Raw genomic sequence first — 18364 nt, 5'->3', positions numbered from 1 at the left:
TTCACGATCCCATGGACTGTAGCCTGCCAGACTTCTCTGTTTATGGCATTCCCCAGAATACTGGAGAGGGTTGCGATTTCCTTCTCCAGGGGATCTTTGCGACCCAGGGATCAAATCTGAGTCTCCTGCACTGGCAGGCGAATTCTTTACCACTGAGCCACCGGGGAAGCCCCCTCGTTGCTCAGTAAACACCTCGTGGTGCAGTAGGGAGGGAAGTAACAGGGCTTGAGCCTGTCAGTGGCTTCCGAGAGTCAGGGATGCAGAACCTAGTGGTCAGTCCTGCTTGGTGTCTGCTTGGGTCACAGCTTCTGAGAGAAGACAGGGCTTGGGACCCTGGCAGCTGGCTTCCTGCTGTGGATCACCGTCATTTTCTGAAATCCTGGGAATGGAAATGTTTCCTCCCTGAGCTCCCACTTGAAGAGCCTCCCCCACCACCCCATTCCAGTCGCTGTCTGGACTCCTCTGGCCCTGCCTGTCAGACAGTGAGGGCCAGAGTGGGATTTCTGAACTGGATGATGCTCAGTGGAGATTTGGGGCTGAAAGCCCATGTCCCACTCTGGGCTTACTGAAGAGGGGCCCCGGGCACATCGCTCTGCCTGTGCTCTGTTGAGCAGTGGGGCCCCAAGAGGGACAAACGCAGACTGGGGCTCAGGGCCCACCGCCTGCTCCAAGCATGACACCGTCGCTGGGTGGTCTGACCGCTGTGCTGCATTTTCCACTTGCCTGGTTCATTTATTGTCAAATGATCTGTTAACAAAACCGTTAAGCCCTGGACAATCCTCCAATTAATGATTAACAAACCCCTTGAGGACAGAGCCCGGTGAAGGCAGGAAGGCCTTCTGTGGCAGGCTGGGGGCAGGAGAGGAGGAAAGACCTCATGGAGATGAGATGGACTTTCAGATTCCATAGGCTCTGAGACACTTATTTCCTGGGGGAGCGTGTGTGTTGGGGTGGGAGCTGGAAAGGGGAAAGTTTCATGATGGCAGGACTGTGGGTTTGGTTCCAGGTCTGTGTTGAGTGTTGTGTCAGTCAGAGCTGGGAGATTATTTTGGACAACCTTGCTTTAAAAATAACGGAGATACTGAGCCAAAGGTGCTTCAGACATTATTCCCTGCCTCACCGCCCAGCATTCTTTAAATTTATAGTAGTGGTAGTAATAACAACAGCTAACATTATTGTAAGCATACTATGTGCCAAGCACCGTGTTTAGGCTCTACATACATTGTTAAATCCTTAAAGCAGGTCTAAGAAGATGGCACTATTATTATCTCTGTGTTACAGATAACAGAGGCTTAGAGATACCAGGTTTCTAGCCAAGTTCATTGGGTTAGTGGGTAGTGGAATTTGAATTCCATCCAAGCAGTCTGGTGCAGGACCTGGGCTCCTGGCCACCTTTCACGCTGCCAGCCACATGCTCCTCACCCGCCTTCACCTACAGCCTTAGTTGTTTTGTCTGCAGGAGTGACATAATTCTATTTGTCCCATCTATTCATATGGCCATGGGGGAGGACCCCTGCAGTGCCTTGGGCACCCCCAATATCAAGTTGAAGGTCAAAGGACGCTGAGAGCCCCTGTGGGTCATTAGGAGAAGTCCTCCCAAGACAAATAGCTCCTGGAATTAGGAGGAGGTTCCCAGCAACGGACTGGTTCCTTCTGGTTGTTATGGTGATGGTAGGGGATTGTAAAATGTTACAATGAGAGAAGGCAATTTTCTCTTGTACAAAGTGGACCTCTGGGAACTAGGTGCTTCAGACATCATGATGTTAATGTAATCTCCTAAGACTCTGGAAGGCAAAATGGTCTTTACTTTCTCACATTCCCCTGGGTTCCTAAAAGGCCATGGACACTGAAGGATGGTCCTGTACCAGGAGTAAAGAGAATCATAGCAAAGACTTTTATATGTAATTATGAAGGGCTGGGCACTATCCTAAGGGCTTTATGTAAAATAAATCGCTTACTCCTTACAACCGTAAGAAGCAGATTCTATTTTTTATCCCCCTTTTACAGATGAAGAAGAGTTTCTTCATCTTCAAGGCAGAGTTTCAGCTCCCATATGCTCTGGGGTAAGGATTAATATTTTGGTGGAGGTGCTTGGCTATAGGAGGAGCTTTGAAATAGATGGACTTCTGTTCCCAGAAGCATGGGGCAGGTATGGGGGGGTACCAGGAAGCTACAGAATGAAGTCTCACATAGACTTCCCTGCATGCCATGACCCTCAAGTACTAACCTGTTTTCGCCATACAAAGGGAGGAGGCAGTGGCAGAGAAGTCACAGGACCTCGCTGGATAATTCCCACCCCAGGGCTCTGTGCCTTCATTCCTCTAACTCTTCATCATTTAGTGCCAGGTACTGGCTTGGAAACGGGTGGAATGGGGTGGAGTCTGTGCCGGTTCCCAGCCCAGGACCTCACAGTCTAGTTGGGAGAATGACCCAGGAACAGGCAAACTGTATCATAAGTGCTCAGCCAAGGCCCAGAGCAGAGCTGGACAGGAAAGAACCCAGACCGCGGAATGGCTACAGGGCAGCCTGCTAGCAGAACGATGAGAGATGGTAAGAGATGAAGCTGGGAGGTAGGCAGGCAGGAGCTGGATGCTGGAGCACCGTGTCAAGGGTTGGGCTCTGTCCTGAGAGCAGTGGGGCCGTTGGAGGCATTTGGCAGGGAGTAACAGAACCAGACCTGTGCTTTGAAATGATCACTCTGGTGTGGTAGCAGGGACCCTGGACGGGAGGGGTTGTACTGTTGAGGCCATTGATGCAGGCCTGGAGTGATGTTGGCCTGAAAGGTGGGCATGGAGACCGAGAGGAGAGGACCAATTTAGAGGAGGCAGAATCAAAGGAGTTTCCAAACTCAGTGCCTAAGGGCATAAGGAAGACCATGGGTTTGGACTCTGAACTCTTGCATGGATTCAAGGTATCATTTCTGAGACAGAGATAGGAAGAGCAGGTCTGTGGCAAGGTGATGTCAGCTGGGATATTTGTGCCTCTGGGCTAAGCGTGTGTGGGCAGACAGCTTTATCCTGCATCCCTGGCTTCTTCTAGAATCTATATTAAGGGAGTGGGTTGCCCTGGTGTGTCAGAGGCTGGAGCAGGGAGAAATGAGATCGATGCTGAATGCCAGGGCTGGGGGTGAGGAAGGTGACTCATCCCACTCCCTTTTAGGGATGGGGATACTGCATTCCTGTTAAGCAGCTTGACCAGGGGCTGGCAGCCCCGTGAACAAGCTTGGGCTTCTTCCGTCTCCTCTGCACTGGGGCGGGGGCCCTGCTTTCTGTGTCTTTGCCAGCTTCTCTCTCTGCTAAAATCCCCAAACCTGGGGCCTGTGTCAGCAGGAGCAACTGGGTTGGTGATACGTGGGCACAGTGCTCTGTACGGTCAAGCCTGTGATCTCATTCACTTCTCTCTGCCTGATAATTGTGGTACTGTTATCCCATTTTCAAGATGAGGCAAGCAAAGCTCAGGGAGGTTAGAAGTCTTGCTTCAGTCACACAGCTGTCCACTCTGCCTCCAAGTCCCTTTCCTGGATCCTGTTTTTGCTCCTTGGGAGGCTGGGGCAACTGCTGTCCAAATAGAAGGTGGCAGAGGATAGACAGAGCTCCATGGCGTGGAGGTTCGGGGGCAAGGGTGAAACGGAGGAGATGCAAAACCCATAGGGAGGGGCTGCCCATACACCTACTACAGGACTCCCCAGCCCTGAGAACCCTCATGGCCCTTCACCCAGGGCCTATGAAATCTAACGTCAAAAGAGATAAGCTTCTTCACTTCTGGTCAACTTGGACTTTGCTTTTAGGTCCAGAAGCCAGAGGGGACAGTTGCAGCCTGGCTTTTCTCTCCCTGGACATGCACATGAAAATACAATAGCCTTTCTGCAGCTCACCGCTAGGTCCAGTGTCTGGGGCTTTCAGGGGTCTCTGGTCACCCTTCTGGCCACCAAAAGTCCTGCATAGAAGAAGGCAGGGGCTAGAAAGAATGACAACAGTAGCCTGCTCTGCGGTGACACACACATAGCTGGGTTCATGTGACACTGGACTTTGCGGGTTCACAAGTTCTGATGCTGGTTACCACCTCTGCCCGTGGATCAGCTCAGGGGTGCAACGCAACAAGACCAACAAATGACTGAGGTATTTTCTAACAGGATTTGAGTAGAACTAAATCTTCGTCCCCCCTTATCACTTTGCACACATAAAATTTAATTAGCTTTCAATATATAATCTTAGAAAAAAAGAAAAGAAATCCTACAGATTCCTCCTACCCCAAATTGTTCTTTGAGAAAGAAAGGAGGTTTATCTCAAGTTTCTTAAGAAAAAATCTATAGGCACACAATGCATTGAAATCACATTCATTACAGGGAGCTGCATGCAAACCGGCTTCTCTAGTCAGAGATGAGGGACAATCGCTTGACCTATTGCAAATCAAAAAACATTTCCCCATCACCTGTATTTTTCAACTGGTTAAGTTTTAAATGAAAGCCCCAATGCCCTTTCTGGGAAGGCACACTAACAGAGCCCCAACTGAAATTTCAGTTCAGTCGATGGGAAGATAATTACAAGAAACAAAATGTGAAATTTAAAATCAGGGCACTAATGAAGTCTAAAAATACCAGTGGCCCATCCTTTTGGCTGGCAAGACCTGTTCTTCATGGAGGGGATCTTTTCGTAATTACTCGGCTCCGTGAGAGACCAGGTTGTCATGTCAAACAATAGTAGGAAAAATCGCGGGACTTTAATGAGCTAGATCTCAAGGAGTTCTATGGTGGATCTTATTATAATGCCCGGCAAGCTTTCAGACAGAGAACAGGAGAAAAGGAAAGTTCTTTTTTTTTTAAAGTAGAGTTCTGACTAGTGTTGATGCTCTCATGTGGGGCCTCTTGGTTCCTGCTCAGAGCCAGCTGCCTGTCATTTAGGAGTGTGAAATCAATTGGACTTCGGAGATGTAAAATCCCTAGGGGCAAAATTAAAAGTGACCCAAATCCAAACCCACGTGGGCTTGTCAGGAAGATGATTCTCACGTAGCAAGTTTCAAAGATTTGGTTTCAAAATTCGGGTTTCTTATTTTAAAAAATATGCAGTTGTTTGACATTAGATCTGACAGATAAATTATAGCTTTAGCAATAAAGGCTTTTAAGATTAGAAATGAAAGGAGAAATTACCTTAAAAAAAAAAAAAAAGAAAGAAAGAAAAAACCCACTCAGGCTTGAGTTGGGAGGCATTTGTGCATGCAGGCTTCATTGTCTTTCTTCACCACAAATACGGGGTGGGTGGGCGGGGGAGAAATCAGCTGACGAGGGCCGTAAATAGAGAAGCGAATTCAATGTAATTTCTGGGGAAACAGCCAGCTCACTGGAGAACTATGGAAGTTGGTGTGATGGACAGGTCACCAGGTCACCAGCTGGGGAATCTGGTTGGCTCCCCATAAGGCGGGGCTGTGAACACTTTCTAGGCCCACAGCATTCCCAGGCCTGGCATGGAGTTCATACCATAGTGGCCGGAAGAGCAAACCCTACCAGGGGCCCCTCTTTCTTCCCTCCTGCCTATGGGCTCAGGCCCATGATAGAGGATGGTTCAGGCTGTCTGACCCCACATGATGTTATAGGCGTGGCTCTGCAGGGCCTGCAGGCCCAGCGTGAACAGGAGCTCAGCAGGGACCTGCCTTGACCACCTACATCTTCATGATCTTATGAACTCAGATGCCTAATGGTGATCAGATGTGCCTATGCCTGGCAGCTTCATGGGGCAGGGTATGTTAAACCCTAAACCAGGAACTGGTCCTGTCTGGGCCAGTTACCTTTTTGCACAGAACCAACGCCTTTTCCTGGGGGGATGCTTGAAATTGGCAAGGCAGCAAGAACTTCATCGGTCCTAGCAGTTTCCCTGGGATGGGGTGAGGGTGGGGTGGACACACACTCCTCCCCCCACCTGACGGTGAGAAGAAGGAAACCCTCGTGGTGTTTCAGGCCTTGGCACAGCCTTGGGCGTAGCCAGACACCCAGTACCCCGTGTGTCACAGTTGGTGGCATATAAACTGTGGGTAAGTTTTTTTTTTTCAAAGGGAGAGGGAGCTTAACCAAAACAATTCAAACCCCCCCCCCAAAAAAAGAACCCCCAAAAAACAATGTAGTCAATTTTTTAAAAAAGATCTTAAACAAAGCAAGAGTTTACCAAAATTTAGATGTAATTTTCTCATTTAAAACTAGTGCTGATTTCCAAAACAAAGGCAGTCAGGGCTCAATCAGATTGGGAATTAAACCCGACAGAGATCTAGACACGGCTTTGTTGTTGGGACACTTGACAAGGTCTGGAAATTGCTCGCAGGGATAAAGATAGAGATTCAGAAGAGCAGGCTGGACGAGAATGACTGGTTGGAGCCTTTACTCTGCTAAGACTCTGGTTTGCAGCCCCCCTCCCCATCTCAGGGTTCGTAAGTAGGGAGGCTGAGGCGTCTCGCCCGAGGTTCACACTTCCTAGACCATCTACTTCTCTTTCAGAGGGAGCCTGGAAGCCCAGCAGAGCAGACCACCCATTATGCATCCTCTTGTCATACCTGGGTCCGGGCCTGGCTGCCCTGCCTTCCCACTCAGCAGTAGCAGAGGCCCAGCTGAGTGGACCTTGAGGGGATGGGCGAGTCTAGGTGTATGTCTAGGGGTATGTAAGCTCCCCCCCTCCATCCCCCCAGACTCAGCTGCAGCCCCAGGTCCTCCCAGCTGCTCTGTCCGGCTGGCTGCCAGACCCCTAAGTCTGGTCAAGAGTGAGGCTGGTTTGCTGACACCCTCTGCTCTAAGCCTCGGGCCGGGGCCCAGCCTAGAACCATATCCTGGTGTCTTCCCTCCCCCAGCTTTGTTCTCAAGGATCTGGAATGAAAACGGGTCCTGAGGAAGGGGGTTAAATGAAGGCTGGAGGTGCTCTTTCTTGGGGTCTCACAGAACCACCCATGGGTTCTCGAAACCAAACATTCAGCTGCCTCAGGATGGGCCGGGGAGGTGTCGGGGGGGGGCGTCTTCTGGGTCTCATTTCACACCCCTGAGCTGCTCTCATCCAATGCACAGCAGTGGGTGCTTTTCTGGGTGGGGGTGGGGGGGAATGGGCACACAGACAATTCATGTTCTGACTGTTTTTATGAGTGGAAAATGGAGAAGGCCCCCAAAGGGACTGTTCTAGGGGGCACTAAGAGGGGGATTTCTGCTCATGCTGCCTGTGGCCTGGCCTTGGGTCAGATGGGAGAATGGGCCAGGGGTCGGGTTGAAGGAGGAAGGCCCCGGACTTGGCAGGCTCTCCCCTCCCTCCTCTGCTTGCCCACCCACGTTTTCCTGCCTTCCTTGTACTGCCCTCCACCTTCCCCTCTGCCTCCCCGGTCTAAGACCCAGCTGTCCCGGGCAGGGAGGCCCCACTGCTGCCTGGATGGAAGCAGTGAAGGACTGCTGGGGAACTGGGCACCAGGAACCAGGCTCCTGTGCATGCTGTGGTGGTGACCACACACGGGGGCACAGGTGCGGGCACATGGGAGCGTGTGGGCAGCAGGACTTACCTTTGGGGTGCCCGGGGTCCGTGAACTCATACTTTCCCACGCCAATGGTCCGCAGCATCTGCAGCCCGTGGGCCGAGTCTGACGTGGGGGGCCCATTGGTGGCTGGGGCACTGCTGGGGAGAGTGGCAGACGGCTGGGCCGGCGGCGGTGGAGGCAGCAGGGGCCCTGCCATATGGCCGTTGCCCACGGCGGTGGGTCCCGGGCGGGCCACCTGCCCGACGCCGGGCAGTGTGGAGACAGCCAGGGGCTGTGGGCTGGCGTACAGGGCCTGGGCAGGCATGTTGACCACCACGCTGCTCAGCGGCTGGGAGGGCGGCTGTGGGAGTGAGTAGTGGCCTGGCATCAGCGGGAGCTGGGGCCCCACGTGGGGAGGCAGTGAGGGGGTCACCCCGATGACCGGGGCCTGGACGTTCACCGCCGGGCTGAAGGTGGGAGGCTGGGCCACTCCATAGGAGTGTGCAATCAGGGCAGGCTGGCTCCCGGCGGCCACTGTGGTCACCCACGGCCCTGTGCCTGCAAGGGAAATGGAACAGATGTCATCTGCCGGTTACACAATTCACTCAGCAGACACCAACCGACTGCCTCCAGCCCTGGGCCGAGTGCTGGGGTCAGAGAGGTGAGCGAGGAGCCTGTGTCCTTGGAGCTCACAGACTAGGAATCCGTGATTAGATGAAGCCCCGCTGGGTTGGCCCACACTAGCTGAGTGATCTTAGGCAAAGCCTTCCATGAGTAGATTCCTTATCTGCCAACTTCACCGAGTTGCTGTGAGCAATGAGATGACATACAGAATGAGGCACCCAATTTTGATAATGAGAGAGGCCGGAGAAAACTAGAAGCTGACAAGTGTCCGTGAAGCAGTGCCAGCAAAATTCTAGAACGGGCTGCTAAGGGGGCTTGTCTCCACGCCTGTAGAATAGGAAGTGGTGTCGCTGTGAGCCAATATGGTGTCTTTAGGATAAGGCATGCCATCTGACACTCAGTCCTCTGCAGGACTAGTAGGGAGCCTGGAAAACCACATCAGAACTTCAGAGTACAGCTGGTGAAACCTTGGATAACTCCATGGTGAACATATAGAGAGGTAGAGCCACAGAAGTGATTGACTCATGAGCCAGCGAATGGCCCAGAGGATGCTGGAGACGTCAAGGGAGGTCTCTAGTGATGTGCTCACCTTTTCTATCAGTGATTTGGATGATGTAATGGAAGACGTATGGCCAAGTCTGCAGGTGACATCATGTTGGGAGGGTTAGGCACAGGTCAGCAATATAAGCAGGAAAAGATGCTAAGAGTCATACAGGGAGATATGGACATGGTCTTGCTCTTAGGTCCCCCACACCCAGCTGCTTAAGCCAGATTGTGAGGAAATGGACAGAGTAGCCACCTGGACAACCTTGGGGTCTTACTGTTGAGAGAGCATGTGATGTGGTTACCAGCAGAGCAGAAGTGAGGTGAGGCTGCTATCATCGAGGTAGAGGGGTTGAGTGAAGAAGGTACTGCAGACCATTCTTGGGTTCTGTGTGTTGGTTCTGACGGATGCAAAGAGAGGAATAATGCCCAGGAAGGTGAAGGGACTAGGCTTGAGGGCATGGCTGAGGGATTCAGGGTGTTCCTCCTGCAGAAGACTTGGAGGGGGATGAATGGGGGTCTTTAGATATCTGTAAGACTGTGGTGTGAATGGCCACGCTCATACGTTTTGTGTATCCCAAGGGGAGGTCTGGGATCAATGGGAGATAACAGGGAAGGTTTTTGTTATGGTTGGAGCTGTCCAAAGAAGGCCTGAGATGCTATAGGAGGTGGTAAATCCCCAGTTCCCAGTGAGTGGAATCTCTCAGTTCTCATGTAACTGTTGGCAAAGCAAGACCTCACTGGGTGGATGACTTAGGAAATTTTATGAATCAGAGTAGTGAGATTTGGGAATGACTAACCAAAATAACTCAAAGCAGATTCAAAGTCACTCCTATGTCATTCTCTCTCCCTTATTCTTCCCAGTATTTTCTTGAGCAACAGAGAAAGGGATAGAGATACAGCCCAGGGAATTACACACAGTCACACACCCCCTGCCCCTCCTCCCTGTCCTGGATGCAGCCTGAGGTCTGGGCCGCTGCAGGCCATGAGTCAGGACCTGCTGAGGAGCTGGGCCACCCAGGAGGTCTCGGATACCTCCGCCCGCCCCAGCTGGAGGGTAGGTGTCTCCGTTCAACCTGAAGTACACACCTGGATTGTCGCTCTCCCTCATCTGTTTGGAGGGCGGCTCATCAGTGTCCCAAGGCGTGGACTGATTGATGGGCGTCTGCCCCCACCGGATGCTGGTCGTGAGTCCCTGTGACTGATTGTCTGCTTTGGAGATGCCGGGGGCCTGGAAAGAAGCAGAGCAAGGGGGTGAATACCCACCGCCTGGCAAGAGTCCTGCCCTGGTGCCCAAACCCCAGCAGTCCTCCAGAGGCAGAGACCTGGCCCTGCATCCAGTCCCTCAAGAGAAGCGCAGGGTGTCTTTGTTCAGTAGCAGCAGCTGTGGCCTCAGCTAAGTTCCTGGCCTCCAGGAACACCCAACCTAACCTGGTGCCTCCCCCATCACCTGAGCTATCAGGAAGGAACAAGAGCTTTGTACTGTGAGAAGTAAAGTTCCCTCAGTCCTTGGGTCATTAATAAACCGCATCAACCATGGAGGGGCAGGTGTTGAGCACCAACTGTATACTCAGTCCAGGCCCAGGAACACAATTTGCCCAGCCTCTGACTTGTGAGAGGACGACTGTCTGACGCATTATCGCCAGGCCCCATCCTGCCTCCATGCCAGCCTCCAAGGCCCCCAGCGTCCCACTCCACAGAGGAAGCATGGAAAGGTGGGGACTGGAGCCCCTGGAAGGACAGCACAGGTCCTGACACCAGGCCAGAAGGCAGGGAGCATCTTCTCTGGGACCCTCAACTCGCCCTACAGAAAGCAGGTAGGCTCTCTGCCCCAGGATCTCATTTACTAATTCACGTATTTAATGAGAAAACCAACCTCAAGGCAGAAACAAACACTAGGACAGCATTGGTCTCCCTGAGTGAACACTTTACCATGGAATATTATATAGTCAATAAAAATCATGCTTACTCCCTAAGGAGATGGCAAAATGTTTACAGTATAATGCTGAATGAGAAAAGTAGGACATAAACGACACACGTATAACCTCACTGGGTAAAATAGTATGTGCAGGAGGGAAAAATCCAGGAATGGATTAATATGGAAAAATAGTCTCAGGAATGTCATTCTTGGGTGAAGGGATTCAAGGACACTTTTATTCTTTTGTCTACACCTCAGTTCAGTTCAGTTCAGTTCAGTCACTCAGTCATGTCTGACTCTTTGCGACCCCATGAATTGCAGCACACCAGGCCTCCCTGTCCATCACCAACTCCCGGAGTTTACTCAAACTCATGTCTATCGAGTTGGTGATGCCATCCAGCCATCTCATCCTCTGTCGTCCCCTTCTCCTCCTGCCCCCAATCCCCTTCAGCATCAGGGTCTTTTCCAATGAGTCAACTGTTCACATGAGGTGGCCAAAGTACTGGAGTTTCAGCTTCAGCGTCAGTCCTTCCAATGAACACTCAGGACTGATCTCCTTTAGGATGGACTGATTGGATCTCCTTGCAGTCCAAGGGACTCTCAAGAGTCTTCTTCAACAACACAGTTCAAAAGCATCAATTTTTCGGGTCTACACCTCTGTATTTGCCAAATTTTCTACTATGGCCATTCCCAGTATTTATAATATTATATTTATAATAAGAAGAAAAATCTAAAAGATACGTTGGAGAGTCTCGTACTGGTACGTGATGGGTGAGTCTCAACAAGATGGTTCTAGGAGGACTGACCAGAGCTTGTTTGAGGGTAGCCAGAGCCCAGCCAGGTTGGGAGTAAAGTGTGAGATGGGGTGTGGGCAGACAGTCACCCACTGGGGACAGTCACAGAAGGCCAAAGGGGCCTCCAGGTGCACCTGCAGGCCTCTCTCAGTGAGGCCACAGCGCTCTGGACTTCTGCTGGAAACTGACTCAGTGACCCAGCTGGGGGGGGGGGGGTGGAGGGAGGCAGCGCCCCCTTCTGGGCATCTCTGAGCAGTGGGACTCTCCTCGCAAGGAAGCCGTGAGGAGTCCTGGCAGGTGGGAGGGTGGACGGACTTAGCCCGGCTCTGATGCCTAATGCAGATGACAAACAGCACCTGCATCAGGGCCTGCTGGGAGGAGCGGAGCGCATCCTATTAGGACCGTAGGCTGCGCTGAGCTAATTGCATTAGGCAGCACTTTATCTCTGGGCTGCATTTCAGATGCTTCGCTTCTGTGAACAGCGCAGGAAACAAAGGAAAAGAGTGAATCTCCTGAGGGAGGAACAGTTCTGGGGACAAGCTTCCTTATCAGAGGAAGGCCTCTGCCCCATTTCTGTCTGCGGGACAGATGGGAGCTTAGGATAGGCGAGGGGCTTGGGGATTTAGCCGCCCTCACCAATAGTCAGGGAATTTAGGAAACAATAGCTTGGCATCTGCAGCGTCTTTATATAGACGGCTTTCCCGCGTGTCCTGTCTGCAGCACCCCGTCTGTTTCCAGGCTCTGGGGGTGCCGTGGGCTCAGAGGTGCAGAGGTTACTTCCCTCATAATAAGAGGCATCTGGACCGGGGCGGGGGTGGGGGGGAGAAGCCAGTGTGGTGTCCTGTTTGGGGCCCTGTTTTTTGGGTTGAAGTTTGAATGTGGAGTCCCCAGGCCCTCTCACCAGTCCCCTCCTTCACTGGCAATACAACAACTCTTTCTGCCAGTAGGGGGCGCCACAGCCCCTCCATGCGGCCTGGAATTCCTGGAGGCCTCCCAGGCTAGAGGCCGGTTTGGTTTTCCAGGTCCTCCTGCAGCTGCCCTTTGTCCTCCAACGAATCAGTATCCATGGCCCCAGCCTGGTTAACTTGACAGGATAGGGAAGGGCTTTGTGGACCTGGAGCCCCGGGCCTGGTCCTTAGAGGCTGCCACTGCTGCCAGGAGGGGTGGCTGGGGTCTCCTCCTTGAGAGTGGGTAAGTGAAAAAGTGAAAGTCACTCAGTCAGGTCTTTGCGACCCCGTGGACTATAGCCCTCCTGGGTCCTCTGTCCTTGGAATTCTCCAGGCAAGAATACTGCAATGGGTTGCTATTCCTTTTTCCAACAGATCTTCCCGAGCCAGTGATCAAACCTGGTTCTCCTGCATTGCAGGCAGATTCTTTACCATCTGAGCCACCAGGGAGTGGGCAACCAGACTGTAAGTCTTCAGGAGTTCCTGCTGGTCGCTTGTGCCTTTGCTGGCCATTTGGTTTGCTCTTCAGTTAACTGGGCCCCTGCTCTGTGGTCGGCCCTGCCCAAGGCACCGGGGACACGCAGTGCCTGAGACTCAGCCGTGCTGTTGGGGGTCTGCTCCCCGCTACACAATCTGTGACCCAAGACGCACTCCCAAAGGAAGCTGGGGGTGCAGGGGCTGGCCCAGGGCACTGGCACAATTGAGCTGTGGCTACAACAGGCCTGCTGTCTGCCTGTGTCTTTCATGACTTTCACAAGCGAGTTCAACCTACAAGAAAGAGGTTGTGCTGGAGAAGGAAAACAGCCTATTTTTTTTCTTTTCTTTAGGAAAGATAAATAAGAACACTCATTCTGCTTGGCAGTAGCAACTTCTGAAGCTATGAGCAATGTGCAGTTCAGGACTTTTTATTTATTTTATTGAATAAATGAACATTCCCTCCTTCACTCCCTCCAGAAAAATACACACGGGTGGTGCTCTTTGCGGAGGTGGCTGGACGCCCAGGTGATGAAGAATGTGGCAGCTGGTGATGTGAGTCAGCTTGGCTGGCTGGAGCCCCGTCCTCCTGCAGGGGGGCTCCAGGCCCAAGGTAGACTCGAGGTCCCCAGGCTCTGGAGGTTTCTGGGGGACCATGTGTGGGTCTGCACCTCCAGCTCTGAACTCCAAAGGCCGGGCCTCCTTGAGTTTCACTTCTCGTCGCTAGGGGGCTCCACCCCAAGAAGGCACAGACAGGGCCAGGAGAACAGCCTGGGTGAGGGTGGGGGGAGAGGAAGGCAGGGTGAGGAAGCCTCCCCTCTCTCCCTCTCACTGCCATAACGGAGGACATCGCTGACCTTTCCCCAGTGTTCCTGGCCTTGCTCCAGTGACATGATGGCTCTCGGCACAGAGGCAGGCGAGGAGAGCCCTGGCGCCTCCACGTGGCCCTCTCTGCCCATCATTGGCCAAGCAGGCTTCTCTCTGCTTCTCTTTAATGAGATGCTAATGGGATGCATCATTAACGCAGCAGCTTTTAAACCCTGAGCTCTTGTAAATTTTCAAAGGTCACATTTTTACAGTGGCTGACAGCATCCTGCTTCTTTCAGTGGCTGAAGAACACTGAGGACCCCCATCCTTTATGGATGCAGCTCTCTGTGAGGGGCGTTGAGGGCTGAGGCGCCCGTTGGTCGGGGAGCTGGGAACTCCACCTGCGACAAGCCCCCCTCCCTTCCCCCAGGTCCCTGGGTTGTGCTCTTCCAGCTTGGGGAGAACCAGTTACACATTGCCTACAGAGCTGCCCTGGGGCCCTTGCTCCATTTAAGGCTGCAGGCGGTGAAGATGCCTGGCAGCGGGGGTGGGCAAGGGGCTGACCCGCTGGAGGGGCAGCCATGCCTTTCCTTCCAGGAACATCATTTGCTCACCAGGCTGCACACTCATGAACATGCAACAGCCTCAACAGGCTGCCTTTGCTTATCTGTCCATCCAAAGGGGACCCTTTTTTCTGCGTTGCCCAAAGGTGCCATAGAGGCCGGCAGCATCCCAGGTGGTCAAGGAAGCTTGAAAGATGATGGAATAGGACTCCCTGGGGCCTTGCCTCTACTCACTTGTTCCCACCCCTTGCCCCATGCACTTGATGGTCACAGCCTCCAAACGCTGCCCTTCAGGGCCTGGACTGATCTGCACTGGCAGGTGGGCTCCAGAGTGGCAGGGATCCGCACGGTGCCCGGCCCAGCTCCTGCCGGCCTGGTGTAGGTGCCCAGGGAAGGCAGGGTCTCTGAGCTTCAGTGCTGGCCAACAGTAGGAGTGTTCATCACTGTTGATTCACAAGTGCATGTAAATGTGGCCTGGCTTACACTTTGAGAGAGGGAATAACGGGAGTAACAGAAAAGAGACGTGAAATGGCTTAGAGCGGGAGACCCTGGGACATTTCACTGGGGAGATGTTTCCAGACTGTGGGGGCCTCGTGTGCTATGACCCAAACACTTGCCCTGGCTGCTGCTTGGAAGGTCTAATGCCCCAATCTGCTGACCTCATGGCCCAATGCCTGAGTATAATAGGAGATGTGGGGGCTGAGGTTGACTCCTGCCCCTGTGGGGCTGGGGGAGAAGCTGAAACTCAGTTTTTCCCACTGTTCACCCAAGGACATCAGGAGCGGGTGAACCAGTGAAGCCCAGAAGTTAGGGAGAGCTGATGTTGGACCACGAAAACTAGGCAGGATTCAATAAGGCCGACGATTTTGGCTAACTTTGCCACCAAAGGAGCCCAGGGCTGTGGGTGCGTTTGCAGTCTGGATACAGTGGATAGAGTTCCAGGGACCACTTCTGGGGGCTCATGCGGGCTTCCTCCCGGAGGAATGACACTACCAGTGTCCAAGTCCTGCTCCTGCCCACGAACCTGCCTCCACAGACGGGAACCTGTGAGTCTCGACGCTCCTGTCGCTTGTGTGTTCTGACAGCGCGGGCAGGGACTGCCATCTGCTGAGCGTCCCTGAGAACAGCCGCCCCATCTTCACAGCAGTGAGACTGTTCCCCCAGGGAGCCCACCGTCCCCCAGCCCTCACCTCGCTTTTATCCCTCAGACAACACTCCAGTGTTTAATCCCTCTGGGCCTGAAGCAACACTGGATGCCAAGGTGCATCCCAGCCGGGCGGGGACCGGGGGTGGAAATGGCCTTAGTGAAAACAGGAGCGGCAGGGCGGATAGTCGTGGGAAGCCCGCAGCTGGCCACGCTCCGGGCTTCACCCACAGCCGCGCTTTTAACCTCACGTGCTAAGTCGCTTCAGTCATGTCGGACTCTTTGGGACCCCATGGACTGTAACCCACCAGTCTCCTCTGTCCATGGGATTCTCCAGGCAAGAATACTGGAGTGGGTTGCCATTTCCACCTCCAAGGGATCTTCCTGACCTTCTTCCAGGGTCAGGATCTTCCTGGATCTTCCTGATCTTCCAGGTTTGCTCAGGGATTCAACCTGCCTCTCTTATGCCTCCTACCTTGGCAGGCGGGTTCTTTACCTCTAGTGCCACCTGGGAAGCCCTTTTATCTCATGCTGCTGCTGCTGCTGCTGCTAAGTCGCTTCAGTCGTGTCCAACTCTGTGCGACCCCATAGACAGCAACCCACCAGGCTCCGCCGTCCCTGGGATTCTCCAGGCAGAATTATGGCTGGAGAATTATGGCTCCCCATAATTCTCACCTAATTTGGGAAAGAGTCTTTGGTGAGACACCCATACAACCCCTGGTTCTGAATTCTAGGACCCCTTCTGACAAGAGACCGCTGATATGGCCTGAGCACTGCAATGGGCCTTTGACTCTTTCTTTTTTTTCCTGCCTTTTGAACACCCCCATCATGCCCCCATCTTGAGGTGGAAGCCAGAACAGATGCTCTGCCAGCTTCCCTTGGGGCTGGAGCACAGGCTCGTGCCTGGCTGCTCAGACACCCTGGGGTGTGATTTCGGTCTGGGGGTGCTGGGCGGTATGAGGAAGCCAGCCCAGCTCTGAGTTCACGCTCTGCAGTGGTGGTGGCAGAGGCACATGGGTCTGGAAGCACACACAAGTCTGGTGTCCTGGGCCCAGCATCAGTGACGAAGGCTCTCATTTCCTTCTCCTTTTCCCTCTGGAGGGTCCTCAGGCTCCTCTTGTGGGTTCCCACAGGCTGCTAGCAGATGTGAACGCTCAGGCAGCCCTGAGCACCAAGCTCAGGTTGTCCTGGGAATCGCCTCCCACCAACTGCCAGCTCCAGGATCCAGCATGGCTGGGCAGCCTGCTCCCTGCAAAGAGTGGACATTTCACCTCCTTCTCAGCATCCCTCCCCCTGCAAGGCATTTAGGGGCTTCATGGTGCCCAGGTCCACCTGTGGGGGCTGATGGAGACTGGTTTTTGGTAAACTTATGCAGACTGGGGTGTTGGGAACTTCCCAGGGGCCCTCGAACTACAAAGGAGCTCAGGAAGACAATCCTTACTTAATGGTAGAAATTCAGGCTAGGGGTAAGGGAGAGAGAATTTGGTGTCTGAATTTTTTAGATTACAGTTCAGGGGTTTAGACCTAGGTGGCTGGCTTTCTAGGACTTGCAGATTATTTATGAGAGCACCGCTCCTAAGATCAGACAGGTAGAGCATCGACCACCTCGATGGCAGGGGTCCTCTGATTTATACGAGTGCGTGTAGGAAGATCCTGCTTGTGGTGGGGTTGAGAATGCGGGCCTCTGGATCCCACCTTCAGAGCTTCTGATTCTGTAGGTCTGGGCTGAAGGACCCTCAAACGTGGCTCCCTAACAAGCCTGCCACGTGATGTGGTCTGTCAACCTTACTCTGGTGGAGGCAACAGCAGTCTTGATGTTCAAGTTCCCAGACCCCTATGCCCCAGTGTGAGGAACTTAAGGGCTGGTGCCTCTGGGCAGGGCACAATTGGGATAGGTTTGCTTATGTGACTCATGGGAGCCAGACAGGTGACACTGTTTTCATGGACTGCTGTTCACAGCCTAGGTTTCAAGGGGTCAGAAAAACACATTGACAGATACCAATGCTATAAGTTGGTGACCTCTGGGAAGAGCAAATGACACTTATGAGTCTCTCAGTTCTCATTTCAAGATCGCTACCACACTACAAACAAGAAAATAATCACAGTTAAATCCCCTCTTGGGGCCAGAGGAGGCTCTCCTGAACCCCTCCTGCCCTCATTAACCAGGTTGCCCTCTCTGGCCCCCTGAACCCAGGCTGTGCCCTCGGCACCCCCCTCAGAGCAGCGCCATAATGCGCTCTGGGGCCCGATGAAATTTCTAATAATACTAACCAATGATGTGTTAAATTGAGACACTTCTGGCTCGCATGCCGGAAACTGCACGACGGTTTAAAGGACCAGTGCTTACCTTTCTCTATCAATTTGCTGCTAAATTACTGCTTTCGGAGCAACTTACAGAAAAGTAATTCTTTATTTAAATTTTAATTTCAAACTTGTCATTTTAAATATATATTCAGATTCCAATCATATTACTGAATATGATGATGTCTCTGGAGGGCAAGCGTTGCCTCCAGGAGCTGGGTGGGGGCAGAGGACGTCATGGGGGAAGGGGGAAGGGAGCTGAGAAAGGAGGTTGCCACCCTGGGGGGTACTGGGGTGAGGGTATCCTCGTGCTGGGGTGGAAACAGAACTGCAGAGGCCAGTGGTCAGACTGTAACCTGGCCTTGTGATCCCAGGAAAACACTTTACGTTGAAACTATCAACTGCTTCCTGTGCCCTCTGTCTCTTGCTGGACCACCCTGAGGATCCAATCAACCATAATGGCTTGGATCACATTTATTGAGTGCCTCCTGGTGGCTCAGAGGGTAAGGAATCTGCAATGCAGGAGACCTGGGTTCAGTCCCTGGGGTCAGGAAGATCTCCTGCAGTATGAAATAGGAACCCACTCCAGTATTCCTGCCTGGAGAACCTCCTGGACAGAGGAGCCTGATGGGCTACAGTCAATCCCTGATGGGATTGCAAAGAGTCGAACACTATTGAGCAACTAACACTAACACATACTCCTACAGGTCAGGCATGGGCATGATGTGAGTTCTTTCCTGAGGAAATCTGTGTTCTCACGTTCATTTTACAGATGA

The 18364-nt window shown here is 52.8% G+C and overlaps 1 protein-coding gene across 3 annotated transcripts in view; it reads right to left on the bottom strand.

Moving 5' to 3' along the window:
• Window positions 1-18364, bottom strand: part of KLHL29 (kelch like family member 29) — a 327657-nt gene that overhangs the window by 60467 nt on the left and 248826 nt on the right. For all 3 annotated transcript variants that reach the window (XM_065928633.1, XM_065928635.1, XM_065928632.1), the window contains 2 exons: window positions 9730-9871; window positions 7519-8031 (listed from right to left, as the gene is read on the bottom strand). In XM_065928633.1, coding sequence (XP_065784705.1) covers window positions 7519-8031; window positions 9730-9871 — 655 coding nt within the window. The remainder of the gene's footprint in view (window positions 1-7518; window positions 8032-9729; window positions 9872-18364) is intronic.

This window comes from Muntiacus reevesi, chromosome 3 (assembly GCF_963930625.1).
Source record: "Muntiacus reevesi chromosome 3, mMunRee1.1, whole genome shotgun sequence".
Lineage (NCBI taxonomy): Eukaryota > Metazoa > Chordata > Mammalia > Artiodactyla > Cervidae > Muntiacus > Muntiacus reevesi.
The sequence above is the reverse complement of the archived record's forward strand: the minus strand, read 5'-3'. Positions and strand labels throughout refer to the sequence as shown.